At 40.7% G+C, this 26,236-nt stretch overlaps 1 protein-coding gene across 2 annotated transcripts; it reads right to left on the minus strand.

The window, feature by feature from the left end:
• Window positions 1-717: 717 nt before the first annotated feature.
• Window positions 718-22,845, minus strand: LOC118230143 (cholesterol 24-hydroxylase-like). Of its 2 annotated transcripts, XM_035422952.1 has the most exons (15): window positions 22,458-22,845; window positions 21,012-21,089; window positions 13,810-13,891; window positions 10,908-10,981; window positions 7,768-7,854; window positions 7,017-7,155; window positions 5,027-5,140; window positions 4,783-4,939; window positions 4,389-4,451; window positions 4,207-4,279; window positions 4,026-4,110; window positions 3,070-3,180; window positions 2,147-2,235; window positions 1,604-1,670; window positions 718-1,296 (listed from the first exon to the last, which is right to left on the minus strand). In XM_035422952.1, exons 1-15 carry the CDS (start codon window positions 22,622-22,624, stop codon window positions 1,144-1,146), a joined length of 1,539 nt encoding a protein of 512 aa, XP_035278843.1. In that variant the 5' UTR covers window positions 22,625-22,845; the 3' UTR covers window positions 718-1,143. The 2 variants fall into 2 exon arrangements, with proteins under 2 accessions (XP_035278843.1, XP_035278844.1); XM_035422953.1 differs by lacking the exons at window positions 21,012-21,089; window positions 22,458-22,845 and adding an exon at window positions 14,770-14,868.
• Window positions 22,846-26,236: the final 3,391 nt, after the last annotated feature.

Below are 26,236 nucleotides of genomic sequence, written 5' to 3' on the forward strand. Positions count from 1 at the left end.
TGATCCTCTGGCTCAATCCCCACAGTGACAAGGCAAGACATACCGTTGGCAGACCAGAAGACGATTGCAGGTTCACTGTGAGAATACTGGAGGCTGCGGAGTGACCTGAAGCTGTGGTACCAACCACCTGATCTACAACCGGGCTCCCACACCAGAACACTTTCTCAACCACAGGCTCCTGGTGTGGATGCCCTACCACCAGCGGAATGTCAGGTTACACGGTCCAGTATGTGGCCAGCAGCTACCTGGGTGTGGTATTCATAAGAGGTGTGGCAGGTCCCGGATATCGGCTGATACTACCTTATGATTACCCTCAGGTGCACTGGCTGCAGAGTAACCCACCAGTCATTCAGTAAGACCGCGACTGTAAATTCATGCAGAAAATGTGTGCAAGTAAACTGAAGTAAACTACTGTTCCCCAGCCCAGGCGCAGTGGTTAGACCACTGGTCTTGTAAACCAGGGGTTCGTGAGTTCGATCCTCGCTGGGGCCTTAAATTTATCTGCTCTTTTCCAATCAAATATTAATGTATTTAGCAAGAGATTAACATTTCCAACAGATCCTATCACTGAAGCATACAACGTGGTGCGTGATCATCAGCAAACAATCCAAGCACTAGCTATATCCAGCCACACTAAACAGCTGAATTAATATTTCACCACAAACCTTCACAGCTCATTTCACTGCTGTTTTCTGCACAATGAAATTACAAAAGAGAACCAGTTTTAAATATTTTATTCCAGAAAATTGTACCAATGGACAATTGTAATCTAATATGACTACATTTTGATGCTAAAATATGTATCTTCCCTTTGCCATTTTAAACACATTCAGTGAATTGTTCGTTTACAGTCCGAGAATGCAAATCGTAGTTCCAAATGAACACCATTAAGCCCCACTGCAGTATTTATGAGATTAAAATGTCAAAGATAAGTGAAAAGCATTGGCGACAAAATCATCCTTTGTACTTGTAACACGATCTGTACTTTGTATAAATTACAGTACTTTCTTAATTCAGTTATGTATATGTGAGGATTAATTCCAAAGCAACAGAAAAGATTAAAGTAAAGCAGAGAATGTAATTGGTAGTCTTCAGCGCAACCTGGACGAAAACGTGGTAAATATCTCCCTCCGGACGATGCAGTCAGTCACGAGCATGGCTGCGAGATCTGACAGTGCAGACCACACCCCCCCGGGGCCTCAGAGTTCCAGTATCTTGGATCTCAAAGGACTGTCCAGGGATGAGCTTCAATTCAAACCTCTGAATCAGTTTTGCCATCAGAATTCTTGCCTCTATCTGTGAAGAGAACATTCTCTCGTACATAATGTATTCTGATGCATTTCAAAGACAGCTCAGCACTGTGACTGAAATGAGGCACATATGAGCCACATAAAAGTTGTAGATCATAAAAGGCAGAATTTTATTGTAGTGTTAAAGGCAGCTGCATGTGTACACATACATGTATGTTCAAACCCCGTCCCCCCACACACAGCACACACTACGTATGTGTGTCTGTCTGCAGTACACAATGTCTGAAGTAAAAGTACCCTAGAGTATACTGCGTGTGTGTGGTTTGTGTGTATTTGTAAGGGGGCTCCCTCACCTGTGAAAAGTTCTGGCCCAAGCAGGACCGAGGGCCCAGGGCAAAGGGAAAGTAGCAGAAATACGGCCTAGAGAGAGAGATTTCATCAGTTCTCCTGGCCACTTATACAACACACTCATCATATGCATTTATAAGGGATCCAGATAACAACCCTAATGCATCATCCAATTTCTCTTAAAATGGACATACATTGTTCTCATAAATATTTATTGGGAAGAGACGGTGGGGTACATAAAAAAACTACCTCTGTTACAGCTGCATGGTTAGCTAACGACCCGACGGACAGTCAGGTGAAACCACGTGAATGATGAATATTTATCAGTAAAACAGCATTTAATACTTAGGTGTGTCCATGTGTGTCCAGGGGAGTCAGGGTTAAATCATTTAAATATTCACTCATTGGAGCCAAAAAACATTGAAATATGAGTTGAATACATACTGATTATCATTTGGCAGACTGACCACCAATTACTCATTTGGCAGACTGACCACCAATTACTCTACCCTACACTGGTCCTATTAATCAGAGACTCGGCAACTTACTTCTCAGCATCAGGATGGAATCTGTCCGGATCAAACTTCAGTGGATCACTGAAAAATCTGTCCAACCTTCCACTCACATAAGAACTGAACTGAAAATCCAACAGAAACAAACAGCATGCAAACAGTCTGAGACACCGCAAAAAACACCCAATCAGAGACACAGACCAACAAATCAGACTCAAAAGACATATTAATCAATCACAGAATCCAAGAAATATACCATCCAGTCACATAATCTGAGGTATAGAACAAACAACATATCAGCATTACAAATGAGTAAGCTGTAGATCTGTGTTCCAACTAATCACATCATTTGGAGGCTACCTATGCTAGGAATCTTGTAGCGGAACTGGACCACAAACTGTTCCTCTCTGGGAAGATAGATCATGGCAGTTTGTCGGGCGTGCAGATTCTTCCTGTATATGATCTGTAAAATTAGGCCCTTCCTCATCACCTACTCAACCCAGCTCTTAGTCCAGGTGATCACCCCCTGTCTACACTATTGCTACTCCTTCCTTGCTGGCCTCCCTGCTTCCAACATCAGCCTCTGCAGTTCATCCAGAATGACGGTGGTCGGCAGATTTACAGCCACCCAGACTCAACCATGTCAAAGACTGAAGACTCTGCTCTTCAGAGTGCACCTCGACTCCCCTCACCCCTTTATATATCCTCCCTTTTCTCCTTCTTTCTTTGGATTTCCTTTTGAATAATTTTACAGGTATAACTGTATGAGATAGCATATCAGTCTAGTCATACCTTCTTTTGTTATAATATAAATTGTGATTTGTTAGGTGAATCAGAGACACACAATTCACTAATTAGCTAATCAAATTAGCATGTCAATTTCAGCAATCTAAAGTATATGAACAAATCTTAGGCTCAGTAAATGACTGATTTTACAAGACAAAATAAACTGCACATACAAAAATGCCCACGTTGCCTGGAATGTGGATTCCATCAAAGACGATGTCTTCAACCACCCGCCTAGATGTGCCAGGAGCGGGAGGATACAGCCTGAGAGACTCCTTTAAGACCTGTGCAAGAGGGAAGGTCATTTACCAACCCTAATCCTGCATCAGAGTTCACTACCAGGACCCCACCCTCACTTCCTGTCCCAAGGCAGACCAAGAGAACGCCTGTAACACATGATGCCACATGTGCTTTCCAACAGGAAATTCTACATCTGGAATTATCATTTATAATTTACCAAAAAAATCTTTTTACAGGAGCAAGAAGAGGGATATTTCTATTTGGTATCCCTTTCTGTCCATCGTGACATTAGCTCCAGTTTACTGTGTAGATGCCTACAAGAAAATGTCATCTATCCAATGTATTTTTTTTCTGAGAAATGATATATTTCCTAAAATAGAACAGTAAACATGCCTTTGTTATATTTCATTTCTATCTGTCTTTGATAGTGAAATAGTAGAAAGTTATTATCTTTTCAAATCTAATCAGAAATGCTATTTATTCCACTGATGTCAGGAAATATCAAGCTGCTAAAATGACAAAACATAGTTTCAGTGGAACATTATCAATAAGGAGTATGCTATCAAATTTTGGAGTTTGCCATTTATGTCTGTCAAATTTGCAGTTTAGAATTCCAGTGGCTGTTACAAAAACTGTATACATATTCACAGTGATTAAAACTATATCAGCAAGGGTCTTGTTGCTAATGAGGATTCAAAAGCACCTATCACCACCAAAACATTTAGTAAGTCTGATCAAAATTACAACTCAAATTTTGTGACTAAAATCCTGGTGTTTCTGACAGTGTATGTTACACAAAGAGTTCTTTGCCCTTCATAATATCTAGTGGTGTGTGTGCGTGTGGATGTGTGAAGTTTGTCTGTTTGCAGCAGTAATCTCCTGATGGTACCTGAGACAAGTAGGTCAACTTCCCAAGATCTTCATACTCAATCTCCTGCTTTGACCCAATGATGTCATCCACCTCTTTCCTCAGCCTGAGAAAAGGAGAATGTGCTTTTTCCAAAGCCTTTCAGAATTTAACAAAGCATTTCAGAAGAAGTCTCTGAGAAAAACAAGGTTTCTTCTCTTACTTTGCTACTATTTCTGGTGATCTCCCGAGTTCCATTAAAGTAAAAGCAATTTGATTGGCTGTCGTTTCTTGTCCTGGTTTTTTAAAAAGAAACATGCATTTTGAAGGGGTTTCAGTTGCAGTTCTCATGTTTGGTTTGCATTATTTGAAAAATGTGAATAAATAATGCGGATGCTGTCTCACCAGCAATGAAAAATGTTACAAAGTTGTCCAGCATCTGCTCATGGTCCTCATCCTTTTCCTCCGCTGTCAAGATTAAACACTCTTTATTTTGTATTATATCAAATATCAAAACATCAAATAGAAAAAAAACTACTATAGAAAAAGCAGTTGCACATCTATTTCACACACGCGCACATGCACAAACGCACACACACGGATAATTACTTACTGTTGTCAATTTAATAATTCAGTCAGAAGGCCTGCAGATATTTAGCAACACCCAGTGATCTACATACAGAAGTTACTATTTATTCATTTGAGACAAACTAGGAATTTTGACCCTAAGTTACATTTAAACACAAGTTTTAAAATTCATCAGATTGTCTAGCTGTGTATAAGCAGGGAGAGAGCGTACCAGCACATTTGAGGATTTGGGTGAGGATGTCTTTGGGCACTTCTTCCCCATTTTGGATTGCCCTCTTCCGCTCTGCGATGCAATCTGCCCCTGTCTTTCGGAGTAGCTTTGCAGCCTGCTTCACTTCTTTTATGAACTTCCAGTTCCAGGGACACAGCTGGAGTTAATAATGCATGTGAAAAGACAAGTAGCGTGGCCAGTCGTCAGCTCTTACCATTCCAGTGAACTAAATGCCAGTGCTTACCTCAAAGAAAGGGTTTCTTGCATAGGTAACCATTCCTTTCAAACATAGGGATATGGCATTGATGAAGGGGGACTGGGTAGTGTCAAGTAAATTCCATTCCAACCCAAAAGCCACCTGTAAGTAAAGCAAGATGTTAAATCCTTATCAAATTTGTCACAATGGATGGCTGCTCAATGGTGGTGCTGGATGGACAAAATGCCGGCAGAGAAACATGACCCTGGTCCGTGGAGGGAAACAGAGCCTCCAAATGATACTGAAATATTATCCTAGAGGGCCACAGTATAATTTAACTTATGCTGGTCAGCTATTCAGCTAATGTGACAGATCACCAAACACATCTGCAGGTGCTAGTGGTTTGCAGAAAGGGTTACCAAACATTTAAATCCTCAGCCTCCCCCCAAAATGACCACCCTGTAGCCCAAGAAACACATCAGTAAAATGGGTTGACACCTTTATCTAACAGCCACATAGTAAATTCAGTGGCTCATTAACATGCATAGGAAGTATTTCAAAACAGGATGGCATATATAAGTGTGACACATACTTGACAGACTATCACATAATAACATCAACACAGATTGCTGAAATATCAACATCATCAGATGGACAAGCAACAGGTTAGATTTATAAAAATAAAAAACGATGGATTTATAAAAACACGTAAGAGACAGGTCCTCATTCATACCATTAGGTGCAACCGTATTTAAAGTGAAGATATACCAGGCCTCCCTCTTCAAAAGGCGGTTCTCACAATCTCCGCCTCTGGGATACTGACTAACAACCTCCAGGCCCATGAACCTCAATGAGTTGGCTGCATGGCCTGCAGCATTAAAATGTCTGGTGACTGATGACCTTTCAACTTTTCTTCATGGGTGGAGATAATCATTGCCTTGAATGAAACTTGATTCATTATTATTGGTTGATCATGAGGGTGTGTCTATGGGTGTGGGTATTTAAACCTTGAATGAACACTTTGTAAATAAGCACACTGAAGAAGGCACTGCGCCGAAATGCGTCTGTGCTGAGACGTTCTGACAAAATTAAAATCAGATTATGCAAAATGCAGCCCCTTTTTTGTCAACTTCATAAAGTACTGTAAACCACTTTTTTGTAAAACAGGTTAATCTGATCTGAAATAAAAATTATATATATATATATATATATATGATGTATTTTTATCGATCATAAGGCAAAATACCCTAGAAACAAACAGGAAATGAAGATGGCTGCAGTACAGGCCTGGTAGACCAGGAAAGATACCCAGCACCTGGTGATGTCTATGGGTCACAGACATCAGGCAGTCATTGAATAAAAAGGGTTTGTATATGAATATATCTTGCAATATCCAAAAGCAATACGTTTAGAAGTGTAGTGGGTCTCAGTAAAAAAATACAATCCAAAATATTCTGCAGGTGCAGCCAGCAATTAATCAAAACCGAGCAGATGGGCCTGAATAAGAAAATGGCTGCACACCTTGTCTTTCTGTTTAGTGCACCTGAGCAGTAGTATGTGGGCTTAAATAAAATTATTTTACATAGAAGACTGATGAGTTTTTGTAGTGTGCGGTGGCAGTTTTTGAATATTAGAAAGCAGAAACTATTTCAATATTTCCAGCTTATATGTAAGTGTTGCAATATCTTGAAAAAGCATTTAATCACAACATATTGTATATAGCAGCACAGCAAGAAATATTTATATTGTTTGGCCTGCATAGCACAAAAAAGGCCAGAACTATGTAGGTGGGCATTCACTATTGGGTGTGGTGATTCTGCCAAGATAACCTGGAGTTCCAGCTTACTATTTAGGTGACTGTGGTCTACCCAGGCCCAGTAAATATTATTTCCATTAAAAGGCCCCCCAGGGATCCCAATCTCCAGTTTGGGGAGTCAGAAACCCACAGTATATAGAGCTGGACACCCTGCAGGACTGCAGACCCCGAACTGACGCAAGGTTCAAATCACGGAAACCAAAGCAGAGAGGTGCAGGAGACCTTGGCGATGACGTCCAGTGTGACGCAGTTGATCATGTGATGCATGGGCGCGGGGGTTTTGCTCTCCGCCTTCTCCTCCAGCTTCTCCATCAGGTAATCGGCTCTCTCATTGAAGATGTGTGTCAGCCCACGCAGGTACCTGTTAATACAGCGCCTCCTCTAGGATTTCATTTTTCCTAAATACTTCAATACAGCTATAAATGTAAGTGGTCTTCCTGTTCCGCACATTTGCTTAGATCCGAATATTAAACAACCCAAAGCATAAAGGGACAGCAATCAGGAATACATAGTATACTGTCGTTGTGTTGAGTTACCACTGCGCCATCCACACCCACACAAGGAGCAGTGTAGATCAAGTGAAGCCACTCCTCCAATGCACTTGCCCAGGAGCCACTACTTTACAGGCCACACAGTAGCACATTACACACTAGTAGCTAGTGCTAATTGAAAGAGAGTAGTATCGTTCATTGATGATTACTGCTAACCTGTGTGTGGTGATTTCATAGGAGGAACTAATACAGCAGCAACTCAAGGAGCTGATGAACTACATAGCTAGAAACGGCCTGGAATAATGTATGTTTCACTTATTATTATCTAGTGTCATTCACTACCTTCCATATAATTTATAGGGACTAACTCAATCCAAAATTAAATCTTGCTCTATTCAAAAACACACATTTTTGGAAAATGATAAATTCCCTAAATTTAAAAAATAGATGACTATCTCAAGGAAGATGAATGCATTGCTTACGAGTTACTGAATGCAGGGTCCATTATCCGACGCTGTCTGTACCAATGGTCATGATCTGGATCTGTAATCAAGCCAGTTCCTAGAAATCTACAGGAAACAATAATTATGATTATGTTTATGATTACAACTGTAAATTACAAATAAACTTAAAGGTCATTTTTAAAAAAAAACATACATAGAATGCATACCAGAAAAAAAAAATCTGAATAATACCTGAAAAAGCAAAACCTATTTTCTGTTATACTTGAAGTAAATTAATATGCAAACATTTTAAGGAAGAAAGCAAGTTAATGATCAATATTGTAAGAGGACAGTACTCAGAACCTGATTATATTAACAACTGAATTTAAATGGAAGGGACAATGACAGACAATCCAAGATGGCTTACACCCTGGGATCATGTGCTTATAGATAATCACTTGGAGCATTACTATGGTTAATTTGAGATCTCTGTGACAAAATTGGGACTAATGGAAACACTTTAAAATATTAAAATCTAGCACAATCTGTTGGACCACTCTAGCCAATTTGTCATTTTTGAAGTTGTATCCAGAGTGTCAGTATTCTCACCAACATTGTGTGATATTTTCTCAAACCATCTTAAATTTACACTGCCTGGCCAAAAAAAAAAGTCGCCGTTTGTATTTTTTTGGACAGTGCCCACTGTACAAGCCTCTGGAGGCAGTGTTATGATCTGGGGTTGCTTCAATTGGTCAGGTCTAGGCTCAGCAACGTTATGCAGCACTAACATGAAGTCAGCTGAGTACCTGAATGTACTGAATGACCAGGTTATCCCATCAATTGATTTTTTCTTCCCTGACAGCACGAGCATATTCCAGGACGACAATGCCAAGATTCATCGGGCTCAAATTGCGAACGAGCGGTTCTGGGAGCATGAGGAATCATTTTCACACATGAATTGGCCACCACAGAGTCCTGACCTTAACCCCATTGAAAGTCTTTGGGATGTGCTGGAGAAGACTTTACAGAGTGGTTTGACTCTCCCATCGTCAATACAAGATGAGACGAAAATAAATGTTGTGACGTTGCATAAGGTTGTCGAAACAATGCCACGACGAATGCATGCCATAATCAAAGCTAAAGGCGGTCCAATGAAATATTAGAGTGTGCGACTTTTTTTTTGGCCAGGCAGTGTATTAGGCATTTGAAATTCACACCATCCTTGGACAAATTCACCCATCCTTGGACATAAAAAGAAACGTTAAATCTAAGTTGTACAGAGGTAAGTCTACAGATGCTGTATGACCAATTTTGTCAAAATCGGTTAATGTTTGTATAAGAAATTGCATTTTTAGGGTTTTCCAAAAGATTATTATGTTATGGGTCTTTGAGGCAGATTTGTGGAAAGGGGCCTTGGTGCCAAATTGTGTAACTCCAATAAAGACAGGGCACGAGGCTCATTTTTGAAGATGTCTACATTTTGACATTTGTATTATATTTTATCCATCCATCCAAGCCTGTCATGTTTGGCAAGCTTTATGAGCTAAAATGTATTACAGGTCAAGCCAAGAAAAAAAGAAAGAAAAAACAATAGGGTTACAACACTTGTAGTGCTGCTTGGACGCCTAATTCCTTGAATTTTCAATTGTAACTTTGATTAATTCTGATATAATTTTAAAAATAATATTCAACTAATGAATAAAGTAACTGCAGAATACCTTTCAGAAGTTGACTGTATTGTTTACCAAACATGTATACAGAATAAGAGATGCAGGTGGTTATCTTAAAACCAGTCATTGTTTCTGATATAATCTGTGGACTGTCACTGAACAGTCAGCAGAATGGAAGTTAAGGTGACACTTCTGGCAATTATCTATTGCATATAATAATGTTATCTATAAGAATCAGTAATTTAATTATAACATGCATATAACACTGTGTGGCAGTCTGGAGCAGGGCCACACAGTATTAGTTGTGTACTGCAGGTGTTAACTTACTATCTGACAGTACACCTGACAGGTGGTCCTGTTAGGTGGTCTATTATACACTAGCCCAGATCAACTAGCTAAACATATTGATGGGATAATAGCACAGAAGGTGATTTTCATTAATAGAGAATACAACTTCTGCTTTTATCAACATAACCACAATGTAAAATAATGGAAGCAAGCAAGAAAAGAACACATTTTACTGGCTGAAATAGCATCACGTGGGCACTTTTTCGACCTATGTGTCCTGAAGTTGGCTACTGTGAACAGGTGTTGTTCTTGGTTGATGCACAGTAGATACCGACCAAAGGGGAAAGTAAGAGCATTGATTATGATGTGGTCGGTAGGATAATGAATGAAGTAGATAAGGAGGAAACACAGAATAAACTATTCAAGTTTTATGGTGTGAACCTGGCTTTGTTGATTTGACCATTTGATCATTCTGAAGAAGCATATCTCATACATTCCCCCTAAGTATAAATATTATTTAAAGTCTGTCTGAGTCATGTGCTAAAAGTGTCATGGTTCTGTGTTTCTGTCTGTTTTTCCCTGTTGGGCCGCCAGATGGCGGCACTTCTGTTTTGTGTCCTGCTCATTCCCCTGTTGGTTAATTTTATTATTGCTTTAAATTATTTTATTATTGTCTCGTTATTTAATCATCCTCCCCACCTGCCTCTCGTTTCCCTTCCCCCTGGTTTGATTGTTCTTTGAGTTCACCTGTGTCTTGTTACCCCTGTCTATTTAAGTTCCTTGTCCCCTTGGCTCAGGTGCTGGTTCCTTGTGCTTGTTCCTGACTTGTGCTTGTTCCTTACCTGTATGTAGCTTCTTGCGTTTCTTTTATGTTTGTTTCTTACCGTATGTACCTACCCGTGTACTCTGCCTGCCTGTGTTCTGCCCTGCCTGTGTTTTGAGCTCCTCTTGTTTTCTGTTTTTCTTAGATTTTTTGGAGTTTGTGTTTTTGCCCCTCGTGGCCTTTTGTGTTCCCTGTTTGTGTTTGCCTTTTTTTAGTAAAGTCTTCGTTAATTTTCCCTTTTTTGAGTTTCTTTCCTTACTCTGCATTTGGGTCCTAACCCCTGTACCTTGACAAAAAGCTTAGTGTTTGACTTCTAATTGCTTAGAAAATCCTGCAATGTGTGTATAACATGTTCTGTGTCTGTAAGTGTGGAAATGTATCGACCATTTGAAAATTACCTTATTCCAAACAGGCTAAAAAGGCGTTTGTAGACATGAGGATCCTTAGGATACTTTGAAGACATCAGAATCTCCTGCAGTTATACAGAAAGAGGAGACTGGAAATAAAGGCTCCTGCTTCCAACAGCAAAAATGGGTAAAATAATTTACTCATCACAAAAATGTGTGCATGACTCATTTCAGTCATAACTCAGCATGAGATGAGCAGAGATCAGTAGAGCCATCAGTACAGTTATAAAATGAAACCTCCCAAGCCAACATGTTGACCAGTCAATTGCTAATAAGTGTGGTGCTACATTATTTGTGGGAAGCAGTCTATATAAAAGTACAGTTCTATCACCTACACTTAAATAGAGGGCTAATAAATGATTAGCAACAGGGGTAGGCTAACAAAAACAGAGTGCAACAGTTGAACTTTGCACTGGGTTGTAATAGAAATATTCATAGAAGTTGTAGAGAATCTCACTCATAATGGATATTCACTGTTTTGACTGCACTGGGCATTTCCTTGGCCAGTGTCATTTTTTTTTTTTTAGCTGTTCAATCTCATACATTTCACACATTATGATGGGTCTACTCTTAAAAATCATTTCAGCAAGGCTTTTGCCATGTTCTGTGCCCCTAAATCTTTGTTAACACAACAACGCCCTGAGCTGTGTCAGCACCGTAGTATTCTGTCAAACACTTTTTCATTGTTTTTGTTGAAGATTAATAATTATTCTAAAGTGGTCTATTGCACTAAAGCCCTGCAAGCTTAAATACTGCTGCTATAATGTCATGTCTGTACTCTGCACTTAATAAGCATTAAATTTGAAATACAATATTACCAGAACAAGATGCTTGCCAATTGTCATGGTAATCTCAGTTAACTGTGGCAAGACAGTACACAGAGTGAACCATGAAAGGGGTTCCAAGTCCAACAATATGTGGTGCCAAATGAACGGCTCTTCCTGTAAATGTGCTTAGCCCTAGCTGAAATCTATGTTGAGCAGGGCTATTCAGCTGATGGCCCAGGGGCAAAATCATCCACTCAAGACTTTTTTTTAGTGGGGACAGTAAAACTTTAACCACTGCACATTCTCAGATTGTATTTACTTTCATACACTTTGGTTTCACCATGTAGAAATTACAGCATTTTGTATACATAGCCTCCCCATTTCAGGGTACAATATTGTTTTGGATGTATTAATGTTACGTAAATGACTTGGTCATATTTAGTATTTTGTAGCATGTCCTCCACATGCAATGACTGCTTTAAATCTGTGATGCATATACATCAACAGGTTCTGAGTATAATCTCTGATGAGGCTCTGCCAGATTTGTGCTATAGCCATTTTCAGCTACAGCTTGCTTTGGGGGCTAGTTGGCTTATGTTTTCTCTTCAGCATATTAAATGCATGTTAATTTGGATACAGATTGGGTGACTGACTTAGCCAGTCAAAAATTGACCAATTTTTGGCTTTGATGAAAAAAACTATGATGCTTTAGTAATACGTTTGGGATCATTGTCTTGTAGGAAGAAGCTCCATCCAATGAGTTTAGAGGTATTTGGTTGAACTTGAGCAGATAAGATGCTTCTGTACACATAAGTAATTCTGCTGCTGCTGTCAGCAGTTACATCATCAAGAAAGGCAAGTGAGCCAGTAACTGAAGCAGTTATGTATGCTCAAACCATAACACCCCCACCCTCGTGTTTCACAGACGGGGGGAGGGGTCTCTTGCCATCACTCTGATAAATCTTGGTCTCATCTGTCCACAAGACCTTTTTCCAGAACTCTGAATGCTCTTTTAGGTACTCCTTAGCAAACTGCAACCTGGCCATCCTATTCTTGCAACAAACTAATGGTTTGCGTGTAGCCTCTGTAGTTCTGTCTGTGAAGTCGTCTGCAGATAGTAGTCACAGACACATCCACACCCGCCTCCTGAAGAGTTTTTCTGATCTGTCGGACAGGTGTTTGGGGGCTTTATCTCATGATGGTGAGAATTCTTCAGTCATCAACTGCAGAAGTCTTCCTTGACCTACTGGGCCCTTTCGCGATTACTAAGCTTCAGTTACTGGCTCACTTGGCTCAATGCCTTCTTCTTAATAATGTTCCAAACAGTCAATTCTGGCAAGTCTAAGGTTCGGCCTATGTTTTTATTATTTATCGGCCGCAAATAATGGCTTCCGTGACTTTAATTGGCAGAAGTTTGGTCCTCACCATGACAAACGCCAAGGCTAGATACTGAAAGCTCTCTTACACTTACACCAAGGGAGCAACTGAACACGCCACACTAATCATAAACACCTGTGAAACCAGCTGTCCCAAACATTGTGATACCCTGAAATGGGGGGCTGTTTATAAAAAGTGCTGTCATTTTTACATGGTGAAACCCAAATGTATAGAAATACCATTTATTACAATCTGAGAATCTGTACTTTTAACCACATGTGAACGATTTGATTACAAATCTAAAATTGTGCAGAGCAAAATCAGGAAAAAATGTCTGTCCCAAATGTTGTGGAGCTCGCTACATGGCCAAAAGCATGTGGACACCTAACATCCAACATCTGATCCAAAATTATAGGCATTTGCTGCTATAATGACCTCCACTGCTCTGGGAAGGCTTTATACTAGATGTTTGAGCATTGTTGCAGGGATTTGCTTCCATTCAGCCAGAAGAGCATTTGTGAGGTTTGGCACTGATTGGGTAATTGGGCCTGACTCACAGTTGGCCTTCCAAGTGATATCAAAGGTGTTGGATGGGGTGAGGTCAGGGCTCTGTGCAGGGCAGTCAAGTTCTTCCACATCGTTCTCAACGAAACTATTTCTTTATGGACCTGGCTATGTGCCTGGAGGCACTGTCATGAAAGAGAAGTCCTTGGTTTCTTGCACCAGAGAACAAAGGAGTGACATCTTACCTTGGTGGCTTCTGGACTTGTGACAAGTAACTCCACAGTATGTAAGGAGTTAATCCGAACAACAGGTCCATATGTTTCAGCCCTGGCAAAAAATAAGATTATTATTATTTTTAATCATTTGTTCTCACCAAGGGTGATTACATTTTAAACATTATCCATTTATTGTAGTTGGCTGTTTACACTGGCCATTTAGGATTCGTGGCTTCCAGAAGCTTCCACACGCAGAGCAGTTTCCCACATGGGATTGGAGCCTGCAACTTTCAGGCATGTACTTTGGCTACACCAGCAAACAGTTAGAGATAGCACTCCTACCGAGATAACATTAAAGTTATAATATTTCACCGTTGGCAAACTGGCAATTGTAATAACTACCAAAGATATCTCTGTGTATTGTTTACAGGCTAATACTTGAACTGCCCAAGTAATTAAAGTATTTATTAAGGGACCAAAAATTAAGGGACCCAGAGGGATGTATCCACAGCACATCCACCAAATATCTATTCAAAGTAATGTCAGTAACACATATATCAAGTCAGATGTTACGACCCCATGGGTCTAGGGGTGCATCGGGTATGTAACTGGATGTTAAAATGCCAGGAGATGTTAATGCTGTATAGATGGTAACAACAATAAATCAAACACAGACAAAGCAGCAACTCAGTGCATGGGTGTTTTACTGTGGGAACAAAACAAAAGGTGCAACAAACTATTACCAGACATACAACATCCCAGACACACACTACCAGGGTCAACGGACGCTGGATGTTGCCAAAAGAACAGAAAAACAAGCTAGCTAAACCAGAGAGTAATTTAATCTAGTGTATCAAGTACACAAACAAAAGGCCTATCTACTCTAACTAGCAGACTGAAAACACAATTGGTTGGCAATCACCCCTAAGGACTAGTGGATCTATACACAACATAGCCTATGGGCATATGTACAGGAGCCCCCGGTCTTACCTGTCCCAAGCCTTGGAAGTGTACACAAAACAAGACCAGTTCAAATGAGTGATTAACATAGAGTCAAATACTACACAACACAGAGCAACAAGTCAGACATCCATTGTTACAAAAAGTCACGGTTTATATAGCAGAGGTGGCGACTTCTGATTGGTTGTCCAGAATTGACACGGAGGGTGGGGATTGGTGAAGGTGGGACTTGGTGGATGGTGATTCACAGGTGAAGGCAGGGAAGTCCACACAAAAGAAACACATGGCACATAACATCAGACATTGTGAGGGAGGGGGGAGTGCCGGAGGACCACACGCAACTGAACAGGGAATTGAAAAGCTTATCCCCTAGGAGATAAGCCACTGAGGCTAGAGGAAACGAGGACGGGAAAAAATAAAACAGACTGACAGGAGTTCAAACTCAAACTCCCTGTCAAGCCTTAAAAAACGGCCAAACAGAAAACAACCCTGTAAAAACAAGGGTGAGAAACAGAGGAACAAAAACACTGAGCACAGCTCAGGAATGAAAAATAGTTGGGATAGAAACCAGGGAAACCCAACGTAACCGAGTCGCAGCTCAGACCCAAAACAAAAAGGAAAACTTATACCCAAGAACCTAAGACGCAGCTTAGGAAAATGAAAAGGTAAAGCCCTAATGGTCTGCCGGCACGAAGCCCAGAAACACAGACCGAAATACAAACTTTCTAAGGGGGAAACGCTTCTTGAGAAGTGAGAGAACAGGAGGTTTATTAAACAGGCTCTGAAATACCTTACCGGCTCAATGAGAACGTAAGTTGACACTGAAGCAAGGACTGAAAGGCAGACAGCATTTTAAATAGCCTTGCCTGACGCAGGTGGCCGAAATCATGGCATAAGGAGGAATAACTGGAAACAGGTGCATCCAATAAGGTAATGATCAGGCCGGGAGGCCAAAAAACAGAACTGCACCCCAAACCCATGACAGACATAAAATTGGTATTGAAAAAACCTCAAGATTGTATGGGTGTGGTCGGGGTCTACACCTCCACCCCACCTCCCCCTTCAACTCCTTACAAAACTGACCACCACAAACTGTAAAAGAACTAGAAAGGAAACTGCTTTCTCTAAACAGAGCTTTTTCCCCAGCCCATGGTTTTTCTTGAATTGGCTAACATGACAAGTCACGTGAATGTGGTTATTTTGTCCCTTTGCACAGTGTAATGGCTGCCGCTGTCATTTTTAGTTAGCAACAACTGAATCTGATGTTTCCCAGCTCCCGCTCTCCCACCGCCCTACCACCTGTGCTCTCGGCCCTATCCCCTCATCTCTCCTCCAGGCAATCACACCAGATATCCTCCCATTTGTCACCTCCCTCGTGAACTCCTCTCTGTCTTCTGGATGTTTCCCCTCATCCTTCAAGAGGGCCCACATCACTCCGCTGCTCAAGAAGCCCACACTAGACCCCTTCGTCATCCAGAACCACCGCCTGGTATCTCTCCTTCCTTTTCTATCCAAAACGCTTGAACGAGCTGCATCTAACCAACTCTCTGCTTTCTTCTCTCAGAATAACCTGCTCGACCCCCACCACTCCGGCTTCAGGCCTGGCCACTCGACAGAGACTGCACTCCTCTCTGTCAGTGAGTCACTTCATGCCGCAAAAGCAGCCTCCCTCTCCTCTGTCCTGATTCTGCTTGACACAGCCCTTAACTGGATTGAGTCCTACCAATTCGCCCGCCCTTTCCAGGTTGCCTGGGCGGGTAGAGTATCGCCCCCCCACCCCCCGTCCCCTTGGCACGGGAGTTCCCCAGGGCTCAGTCCTCGGTCCCCTTCTCTTCTTCTTATACACCAGATCCGTTGACCCTGTAATCTCTGCCCATGGCTTGTCTTATCACTGCTATGCTGATGACACACAACTCTTTCTCTCCTTCTCCCCATCAGACACACAGGTCCCTGCCCGGATGGACAATCACCACCTGAAGCTCAACCCAGGTAAGACGGAGCTAATCTTCATTCCTGCTCTAACCTCTCCCCTCCATAATTTTTCCATTTCCCTAGGGGACAACTTAGTGACGTCATCACCCTGTGCCAAGAATCTCAAAGTGGTGATGGACAACAGGCTGTCCCTCTCTAAAAATATCGCAGCGGTAAGCCGGGCGTGCAGATTCTTCCTGTACAACATCCAGAGGATCCGCCCCTTTCTCACCACCTACTCAACCCAGCTTCTGGTCCAAGCAATGGTACTATCCTACCTGGACTACTGCAACTCTCTTCTGGCTGGCCTACCGGCATTCGCCATCAGACCCCTGCACTCATCCAGAATGCTGCAGCCCGTTTCGTCTTCAACCTCCCCAGACACTCCCACGTCACTCCCCTGCTCACTACCCTCCACTGGCTGCCTGTTATGGCACGCATCAAATTCAAAACATTGGTCCTAGCATACCAGGCAGTCAAGGGATCAGCCCCAGCATACCTCCACAAGACCTTCAAACCTTACATGCCAGCCAGACCACTCCGTTCCACTACCTCATGACGCCTGGCACTTCCCCCTCTTCGCACTTGCGCTTCCTGGTCACGCCTCCTGTTCGTTCTGCCTCCACGATGGTGGTATGACCTTCCCGTGGAGGTCAGAACAGCTGAGACCCTGACCACCTTCAAGCGACGACTTAAGACTCACTTCTTCAGGCTGCATCTCTCCCAATCCCTCCCTACTTCCCAGTAGTCCCCAACTGACTATGTTAGCTTAGAGTTGTAGCTAGATAAGCTGTTTATCTTAGTTGACTTAGTTATTGCACTCGTGCCTACTTAATTATTGCTTGTATTATTTGCATAGACTGCTTTGTTGCTGCTTTTGTTTGTGTTGATCAGATTAACCTACAGGGTCCAAGTTAAACTATGCGGTCGTTCCCTGCACTTGGTACTGTACTTCCCTCTAGGTTTTTCAACACACTTGTTCCTGGTTATGGTTATACACTTTGTCGTACGTGGCTCTGGATAAGAGCATCTGCCAAATGCCTGTAATGTAATGTAATGTAATGTAATAAGCTATGCTTATCAAAACTATGCGATCTGAGAGTTCACTAATCGACTGTTTTCGATTACATACTATTTTATTCATAGACATACACACACAATACACGTGCAACAGACTTTTGGCAATATCCCCCGAATATAAATCCTCTCGCCGTTCGTTGGACGGAAATATAACTGTTTTTACCTGAAGAAACGTCTTCAAGCTCGATGCATCTATATAAAAAGGCCATGTTACATTTTACCCCGCGTCAGGTTTTGCCCCGCTCTTGTTTCTGGAACGTTTTAATTTCAGAGGCAGTAAAGCGATGAGCCACACATGCATTTGGCATAAATAGTCTGTTCTTATACCAGCTAATTTAAATGATAATTACAGTCTTACCGTTGTTTGTTAGGCAATGCCATACACACACATTAAAAATAAATGCTATTATTACATGATGCGTGACATGTTCATAAAAATGACTTGCAACATTAGAGATATAATTGCAGCAGATAGACTTTTCGGATCGCTGCTATAGTATTTAAAATAAAATAGGCCTAATATACAGAGAGGTGAGTTTACCTGTCTCTGGGAGGTCCGGGTATATGATCATATTTCATGTGAATATATTGTACATACAGGCAGAAAATGACAAACGCAATGACACACACCGCAGAAACAACGAATAGCGCGAAGCCAGGCCACCCTGATGGTGAGCACCTCAAAGCAATGTTCTTAACCAAATCCATTTCTGTGCACCGCGTATGTCTCACTCTTCCTGATTATTTCGTTGTATGATTGTGTTACAAAGGTAAAGTTGGTAGATAACAGCATTTATTTAAGCACGCCTTCAGCTAACCCACATTTGTGAAGTCCCGGAAGTAAGCTTAAACTGCGCGTGTTGATGGCCAAACGATTAAGTTTTCTTTAAAGCGAATGCAATGCTAAATTACGCTAAGTTCACTATCATTACCAACCACAGGTGTAGATAGCACATATTTTGAGGAGAATAAAATTGTGCATGACACTTGAGAATCTGATATTTCCATATTACGGCCTTTAAACTGCATGCAAAGTGAACGTAGCCTAAATTAAAATATAAATAAAACTTTTGTCACATTACCACCATTGTTCAAGACTGAGAAAGCATACAACAACCGATTTTAGGTGAACTGGCAATTTTGAATCAAGTGTTGCAAAGCAAGAGCCAACTTCAGCATTGTTATTACAAATCTCTTTTGATAACAGGGACAACGATTCTCTGTTTTAGCAGGACAGAATAGTTTAATTTGCCTCAAACTATGGAACATATGCAATGAGCCTAAAACATTTACTAGTCATTATGTCAGGTCCTTCATAACTTCATGAAGAACCTGGACCAATTAGCTCAACACTCTGTAATAAACTGAACGCCACCCATTTAATCCCCAAAAATGAATATATGGAAGTATTTAGACTGATATAAGTTGATATTGCTCTGCAACTGATTTCTTGTACTGTTGCTTATGCTTAATACATACAGTAATAATCCCATGCAATGTATTTTGAAGCCATTCAATTTCACCTTTACAATCACCTTAACTGGTGTGTTTTTAGCTCACCTGAAATGACCAACAAAATTTCCCTTTGGGGGCAATACGAGTTATCTTATCTTCATTATAACTGCAGCTTTCACATAAACAATATTTAAGATGCTCCCGGTTAGCTGGTCCTGGTTGTGATTTGCCCACAGTTAAAATTTCTATCAAAATAATTCCGCTTCAGTGTAAGCTCATTTCATCCACATGCCATATCATTTGTGTCATGTCAAGAAAGGGAGTGAATGATTATGAACATCCAGGTGAGTGCTCTATACTGGTGGTGGTAGATATTAATTAATCATTTCTGTGAAGTGCTTTCAAAACACCAGTTGAGTTATACTAAACAAAAATTAATTAAACTTCAGTTAAGGTTCAATACCTGATAAAGAAAGGGAGGTAATAAGTGTGAAGGAAAAAAATCCCAACACTTATAAAACATGACAGGAACAAGACAGATAACAAACTGAAGAACACAAAATAAGAGAGCACCAAAATGAAGAAATCCTACCTCAAAATATTTTCCACTACACCACTCCACACAAGAAAGCCCCATAATAATACAGTAAATTCTGCTGAGTTGGGGACTTTTGTTGGAAAGTCAGACAGTGGATGAAATGCTGCCCTCTTGGCCAGGTCTCCATTTTAGGGGACTGTGTATCTGAACAAGGCAACCTGGTTATATACAGAATGCCACAGTACTGTAAAACCAAGGATTTTGCAAGGGTGCTGCCATAAAGATGAGCTCAACAGTTTTATATCAGTTGGCATAGGACTGGTATGACAGGTTTCTCAGCTGTCATAGTGAGACATTCAAAACTCCAGGAAGCAGATTTCAGATTTTTCACAAGCAAAGAATGGCAAAATTGGGGTAACCAGCGCCATTGTAAGGGGGGAGAAAGGTGGTAATAATTTTAGGGGCTGAAAGCCAGGGGTGGGGGCAGGGGGTTTGGGGGGGGGGGGGGGGGGGCAAATTATTTGCAGTATGCACTAACAGGCCCAGTGCAGAGGGCCCAGAATTCCTGTCTAGTGCTGTGAGGATAACAATAATTCTTTACCTCTATACTGTTGAATACATCTTTTACGAAAAAATTTAATGTGAAATTTGCCTTTTCATATGTGAAAATCACAATACAATTTAACATTTTCATATGGGAATTCAAATATTCACATCTGGAAAGAAAAGGTCCTGTGAACTATACATTTTCACAAGTGATTGGCTTTTTCACATGTGAATGAAAATATCCACGTGTAAAAATAAAACACGTGAAATGAAGTTTTGTAAAATGTCACATTTTCACGTGACTGACTTTTTCAGATATGAACTACAAATTAAACATAGCTTGAAATAGCATAGGTTACCTTTTAATGCTCTCATTCTCATTTTATAAGTGGGATTATTTTTATAGTTTACATTACATTACATTACATTATAGGCATTTAACAGACGCTCTTATCCAGAGCGATGTACAACAAGTGCATAGGTTTCATGATGTAGAGGCGCAAAAGAAACACTAGAGTGAAGTAAGGACATGTGTAGCCTAGGCTACTCTTCACATGTGTGTTCACATATACTTTCTGGAGACGTGGTTTTTGAACACCTTATTTTTTCCTAAGGGTGACATGATTCATGTAGCACAGTGATCTATACTGAGTTGCGAGTTGTTCGGGAGTATGTTACTCACCATTCCAAGAACTTCTCGTGCACAAGTTTATCGTCGCGCATCACTTTCAGCAGCGTCAATATGTGTCCAAACAGAAAACTACAAGAGGTTCACAAAAGCGATTAGTCAAAGCAATCGATACGTTTTTCAATATTTAAATGGGTTATTATAGCTTATAGTATGTATTTTAACATGAATTTTCAACCTAGTGCCTATGGGAGAGTGGGGAAATATCTAACGGTTTTCATATTTGGCACAATTCTGTAAATATTACTGGGGATAGATGAATTATTTTTAATACAAACAACATACATCCCTTGGCTATGATTACACACCACAATGAAATTTCTGGCTCATACCTTTCACTAGCAAACTGACCGAACGTACCGACAGAGAAATGTTAATAAACAGACTTAATAGCTTTAAAAGTTCACTAGGGGCAAATCAATACAAATCCCTGTCGTTTGATACAAAGGGTCTTATTATTACTATTATTATTATTATTATTATATAATAATATATATATATAATAATAATAATAATAATAATAATCATTATTATTATTAATTATTAATAATAATAATAATAATAATAATAATAATAATTGCATTTAGGTTTTTTTTTGGTTTTTTTTCGTGCGGCCGCTATGTCGGTGAAAATCTATAACAAGACTGTAGCCCACATTTTTCTCCGGTTCCCTAATGTCTGTTAGAGCCAAACAGCTGTAGCTCAACCGATGTCATATGTCACGAAGTTGCCTAGTGTTAAATTTGAGTAAAATAAATGTACGAAGATCCAGTGTGAGTTGAACAAATCAAATTGGTTCATTAATAATCGACTGACAACAGGCTAACAACCCCGTTCGGTTTAACTACACTTTCGCCCGGCTAGCAATCCCAGCCAACTAGCAGGCCCATATGCTTATCAAAACTATGCGATCTGAGAGTTAGTCACTAAACGACTGTTTACGATTACATACATTTTTTATTCCTTGGCTACACACACACACAATACACGTACAACAGACTTTTGGCAATATCTCCAGAAACATTTATTAAATTCTCTCGCTGGACATAAATGTAACTGGCTAAGGCAGCGTGTTTAACCTGAAACACGTCGTTCAAGCTCGATACATCTACATAAAGGGGCTGTGTTATATTTTACCCCGCGTCAGGTTTTGCCCCGCTCTCCCCTGTTGTTTCTGAACGTTTTAATTTCACAGGCAGTAAAGCGACGAGCCACACATCCATTTGCCATAAATAGTCTGTTCTTAAGTTACACCTGCTCATTTAAATGATAGTTACAGTCTTACTGTTGTTTCAGTTAGGCAATGCCATACACATTAAAAATAAATGGTATACACGATGCGTGAATAAAAATGACTTGTAACATTAGAGATATAATTGCAGTAGACTTTTCGGATCGTTACTATAGTATTTAAAATAATATACAGAGAGGTGAGTTTACCTGTCTCTGGGAGGTCCGGGTATATGATCATATTTCATGTGAATATATTGTACATACAGGCAGAAAATGACAAACGCAACGACACACACCGCAGAAACAACGAATAGCGCGAAGCCAGGCCACCCTGTTGGTGAGAACCTCAAAGCAATGTTCTTAACCAAATCCATTTCTGTTCACCAGGTTTTTCATGGAAAAGGCAGCGTAGCACCGCGTATGTCTCACTCTTCCTGATTATTTCGTTGTATGATTGTGTTACAAAGGTAAAGTTGGTAGATAACAGCAAGATATAAAGTGTAGCAATCGCTGTAGAAGACCAACGAACTGAAACAACGTCACAAGTTTACAGAAAATAAATTAAATAAAGGAGGGCCGTCCCGGATAAGGATTATTGGCTGGTTAACCCTGATCACTCTTGAACGGTGTCGGGATAGTGGCCTAGTCTGTCAACACATATGGACCACGACATGCTTAACGTTTGTATCCTCCATAGACAAGCGCATTATTTATTTATTTATTTATTTATTTAAGCACGCCTTCAGCTAACCCAAACTTGTGAAGTCCCGGAAATAAGCTTAAACTGCGCGTGTTGATGGCAAAAGTTTTCATTAAAGCGAATGGGGAATGTAAAACTTTTGAAGGCAAAATAAAACTTCGCCAGAGCAGATTTCAACAACATAGGCTACGTAAAATGTAATAAAATGCACATTTTAATATTCCTAAAATTTGGACCAAAACCGCTTTTTTTCCCAGCAGCGTCTTGTGGTCTTTGAACAACCCTCAAATTACAGTAAGAGAAATATTTCAGATGGATGGAATGGATGTATTTTAAGTTTAATGCTTGACATTGTAGTTTTGTCATGATGTGTACCTTTAATTCTTGATTTCTTCTCCTGATTGTATAATGCTGCTTTCATGTTATTGCTAATGTGTTATTGCACTGGGGGTCCCATTGGGTCGGTCCTCTCAGGCCTTACACAATGAAGACAAGAGTAGTCAGGGATAATGGCCGCTGTGAACTTTATTTTTCTACTTCCCCATATGCACGTAACAACATTTTTTCTTTTCTCTCTCCCCCATCTGGGCTGTTATGTGGCTGCCCACCTTTTTTTAGCGCATGCACATGCATTTTTTTGTTCAACATTGTATAGTTGTTTGTCACATTTGGTCCATCAGGATTCCAGAGAAAATGAGCCTATGCAACTGGGACTTGGCTGTCTAGTTTGACAAAATGATTGCCAGCTTTACCACATGAAGTTATCCAAGGTGACACTTTTTGTGTCTTAGCCTTAGATTAAAGGGTGGGATTTTTGGCAGGCTGAGAAACATCAATTCACCTTGGTGATCTACACCTCAGTAAATCAAAACCTCATTACAATGATCAGGGAGGGTTCCAGGGAGGGGGCTGAGATGTAAATTTGATAGTGTGATGTACTATGGAGTAGATGGTGCTGTGATGTAATCGTATGACTTTAAAGCTTGGCTATAATCAGTACTTCCTGAACTAAATTCCAAAAAGCATGATGATTGCTGATCCTGCACATCTCATGCATTTAATGGACACAGATTGAATGTGTCTGAATTCCAGTTATAGTCCGCAAGATCAATGGCAGAGCATGCACTGTCAACTTTATCCAGCCTTGGGGTAGGCACTTCCTCTCATGGATTGCTGCGGACATTGTAAACTCCGTTTATACATTAGGAAAAGGCTGTTCAAAACTGTTGACTGCGCTCATATTTTCACATTGGTGTTTAAGGCCAGTAAATGTAATCCAGAACGATCTCAATCACTCAGTGTCCAGCACCTGTTATTGAGAATACCGAAAGCAGTAAAAAAGAAAGTGTAAGACCTCACCAGCCTGAACAGATTTATATATTTATATATTTTACCTCCATAGCTGCAATATTCTACATTCATGGCCAGTATTGTCTGTGGTCTTTTTCCCAAAATGGGCAACATTGAAGATGAAATTGTGGGATATCTAAAATATTTAATATTTATCTGTAAAACTGGGAAAGTTGTCATTCAGAATGCCCACCCCCCCCCCCCCCCCCCCCCCCCACACACACACACACTGTCACACACATTCACACTCCCAGCCTCAGTAGATGATTTCCATTGTTGCTAGGTTTTGAGAAACTGGGCTGGAAATATTTATTTGCCTGGGCAACACTGGTTGTAACCACAACAAAATTCTCACAGAGGTCACCAGAAGCAGAACTTGATGAACATTGTCACTGTGAAAACAAAAACTATTATCAAAAATGTCAAACATGCTTATAGATTTGTTAGTATATTTCAAGGTCATTTAAAAGTTTGGCCCAGGGCCAAAGACATGAACGACTTTCGGCCTATAGCCCTTACCCCCATTCTCAGTAAATGCATGGAAAAGGTTATATGCAAACAACTCACAGCATCACTGAGCGACCAAATGGACCCGTTGCAGTTTGCATACAAGGCTAAAAGGGGAGTAGAGGATGCAAGCTTGACACTCCTTCATGCTGTTTCACAACACCTAGACAAGGCAGGGGCATATGCACGAGTTGTATACATGGACTTTTCATCAGCTTTTAACACTGTGCACCCAAATACACTTATTAAGCATCGCTGTGATCTGCAAGTTCACCCCACCTTGATTTTATGGATCAGAGAGTTTTTATTCAACCGACCCCAAGGTGTCAATCTGAACAGATGTTTTACTGATGAGCTGATTTTGAATACAGGGGTTCCTCAGGGCGGCGCCCTGTCCCCTGTTTTGTTTTTTATTTATACCAACGAGATCATGTGCAGCAACAACTGCCTCACCCTAGTGAAGTACGCAGATGATATGGCTCTGGTAGCTCGCCTGACCAATTGTCAGTCTTTGAACACATATGTGGACTATGTTGCCAAACTGACCGAGTGGTTTGATAAGAGCAATCTTAAACTCAACATGAAGAAGACCAAGGAGATGTACCTGGGAGGCAACAAGACCATTATGCCCCACCCACTGTCAAAGCCACTGCAGATTAATGATCAAGAAGTGGACATTGGCACCTTGGCACTGAAATAGACCAGACCCTCTCTTTCTCAAGGCATGGAGAGGCTGTATATAAGAAGGCCCAACAACAACTTTTTCTGCTGTGGAAACTTAGAAGATTTGATGTCAAAAAAGAGATCCTGAGCAGTGTCTACCAAGCTCTGATTGAAAGTGTACTAACCTTCAACATTGTGTCGTGGTTTGGTCACTTGTCTGTGAGGAGCAAAGCCAAACTCTCCAGAGTGGTCAACCAGGGAAGCAAAATCACAGGCTGCACAGTAAACAGAATGGCCAACAAAATCCTTGAGGACACATCTCACCCCATTCATACCTCATTTGAGATGATGCTGTCGGGGCGGAGGTTCAGAGTCCCCTGTGCACGGAAGTGCTGTTTTAAAAAATCCTTTATCCCCACCGCCATTGCGCATCTCAACAGCAACTAAGGAGGAACCTGTGGACTTATTGAGCTGAGCTAGCTTACAGCACTTTATATTTAGTATTTAATTTTTAATTGCCACTGGTCAACTTTTTAACTTCTTAACTTTTTACTCCAACTCCTGTTTAGTACACCACTTTGTACTTCATTTTACCTTTTTGCTGCATGAGATTTTACTACATGTACTGTGTTGTCTTTTTGTGTGCATTTGATGTTCTTACATGTATTGTATTGTATCTCTACGTGAGTTATGCACCAGTGAAAGACAAATTTCCATTATTGCCTGGACAATAAAGTTTTTGAACCTTGAAACTTTGAATCTTAAG

The sequence above is a fragment of the Anguilla anguilla genome, chromosome 6 (assembly GCF_013347855.1).
Source record: "Anguilla anguilla isolate fAngAng1 chromosome 6, fAngAng1.pri, whole genome shotgun sequence".
NCBI classification, from domain to species: Eukaryota; Metazoa; Chordata; class Actinopteri; order Anguilliformes; family Anguillidae; genus Anguilla; species Anguilla anguilla.

Bases quoted from the DNA above. Each gene is read 5' to 3' on its own strand.
- LOC118230143 (XM_035422952.1), bottom strand. From the start codon at position 22,624: ATGGATTTGGTTAAGAACATTGCTTTGAGGTTCTCACCAACAGGGTGG. The intron at 5,141-7,016 runs GTCTCCTGCACC...CTTTACTTACAG, and splicing joins CACTGGACGTCATCGCCAAG to GTGGCTTTTGGGTTGGAATG. The intron at 1,671-2,146 runs GTAAGTTGCCGA...CTCTCTCTCTAG, and splicing joins TTCCATCCTGATGCTGAGAA to GCCGTATTTCTGCTACTTTC.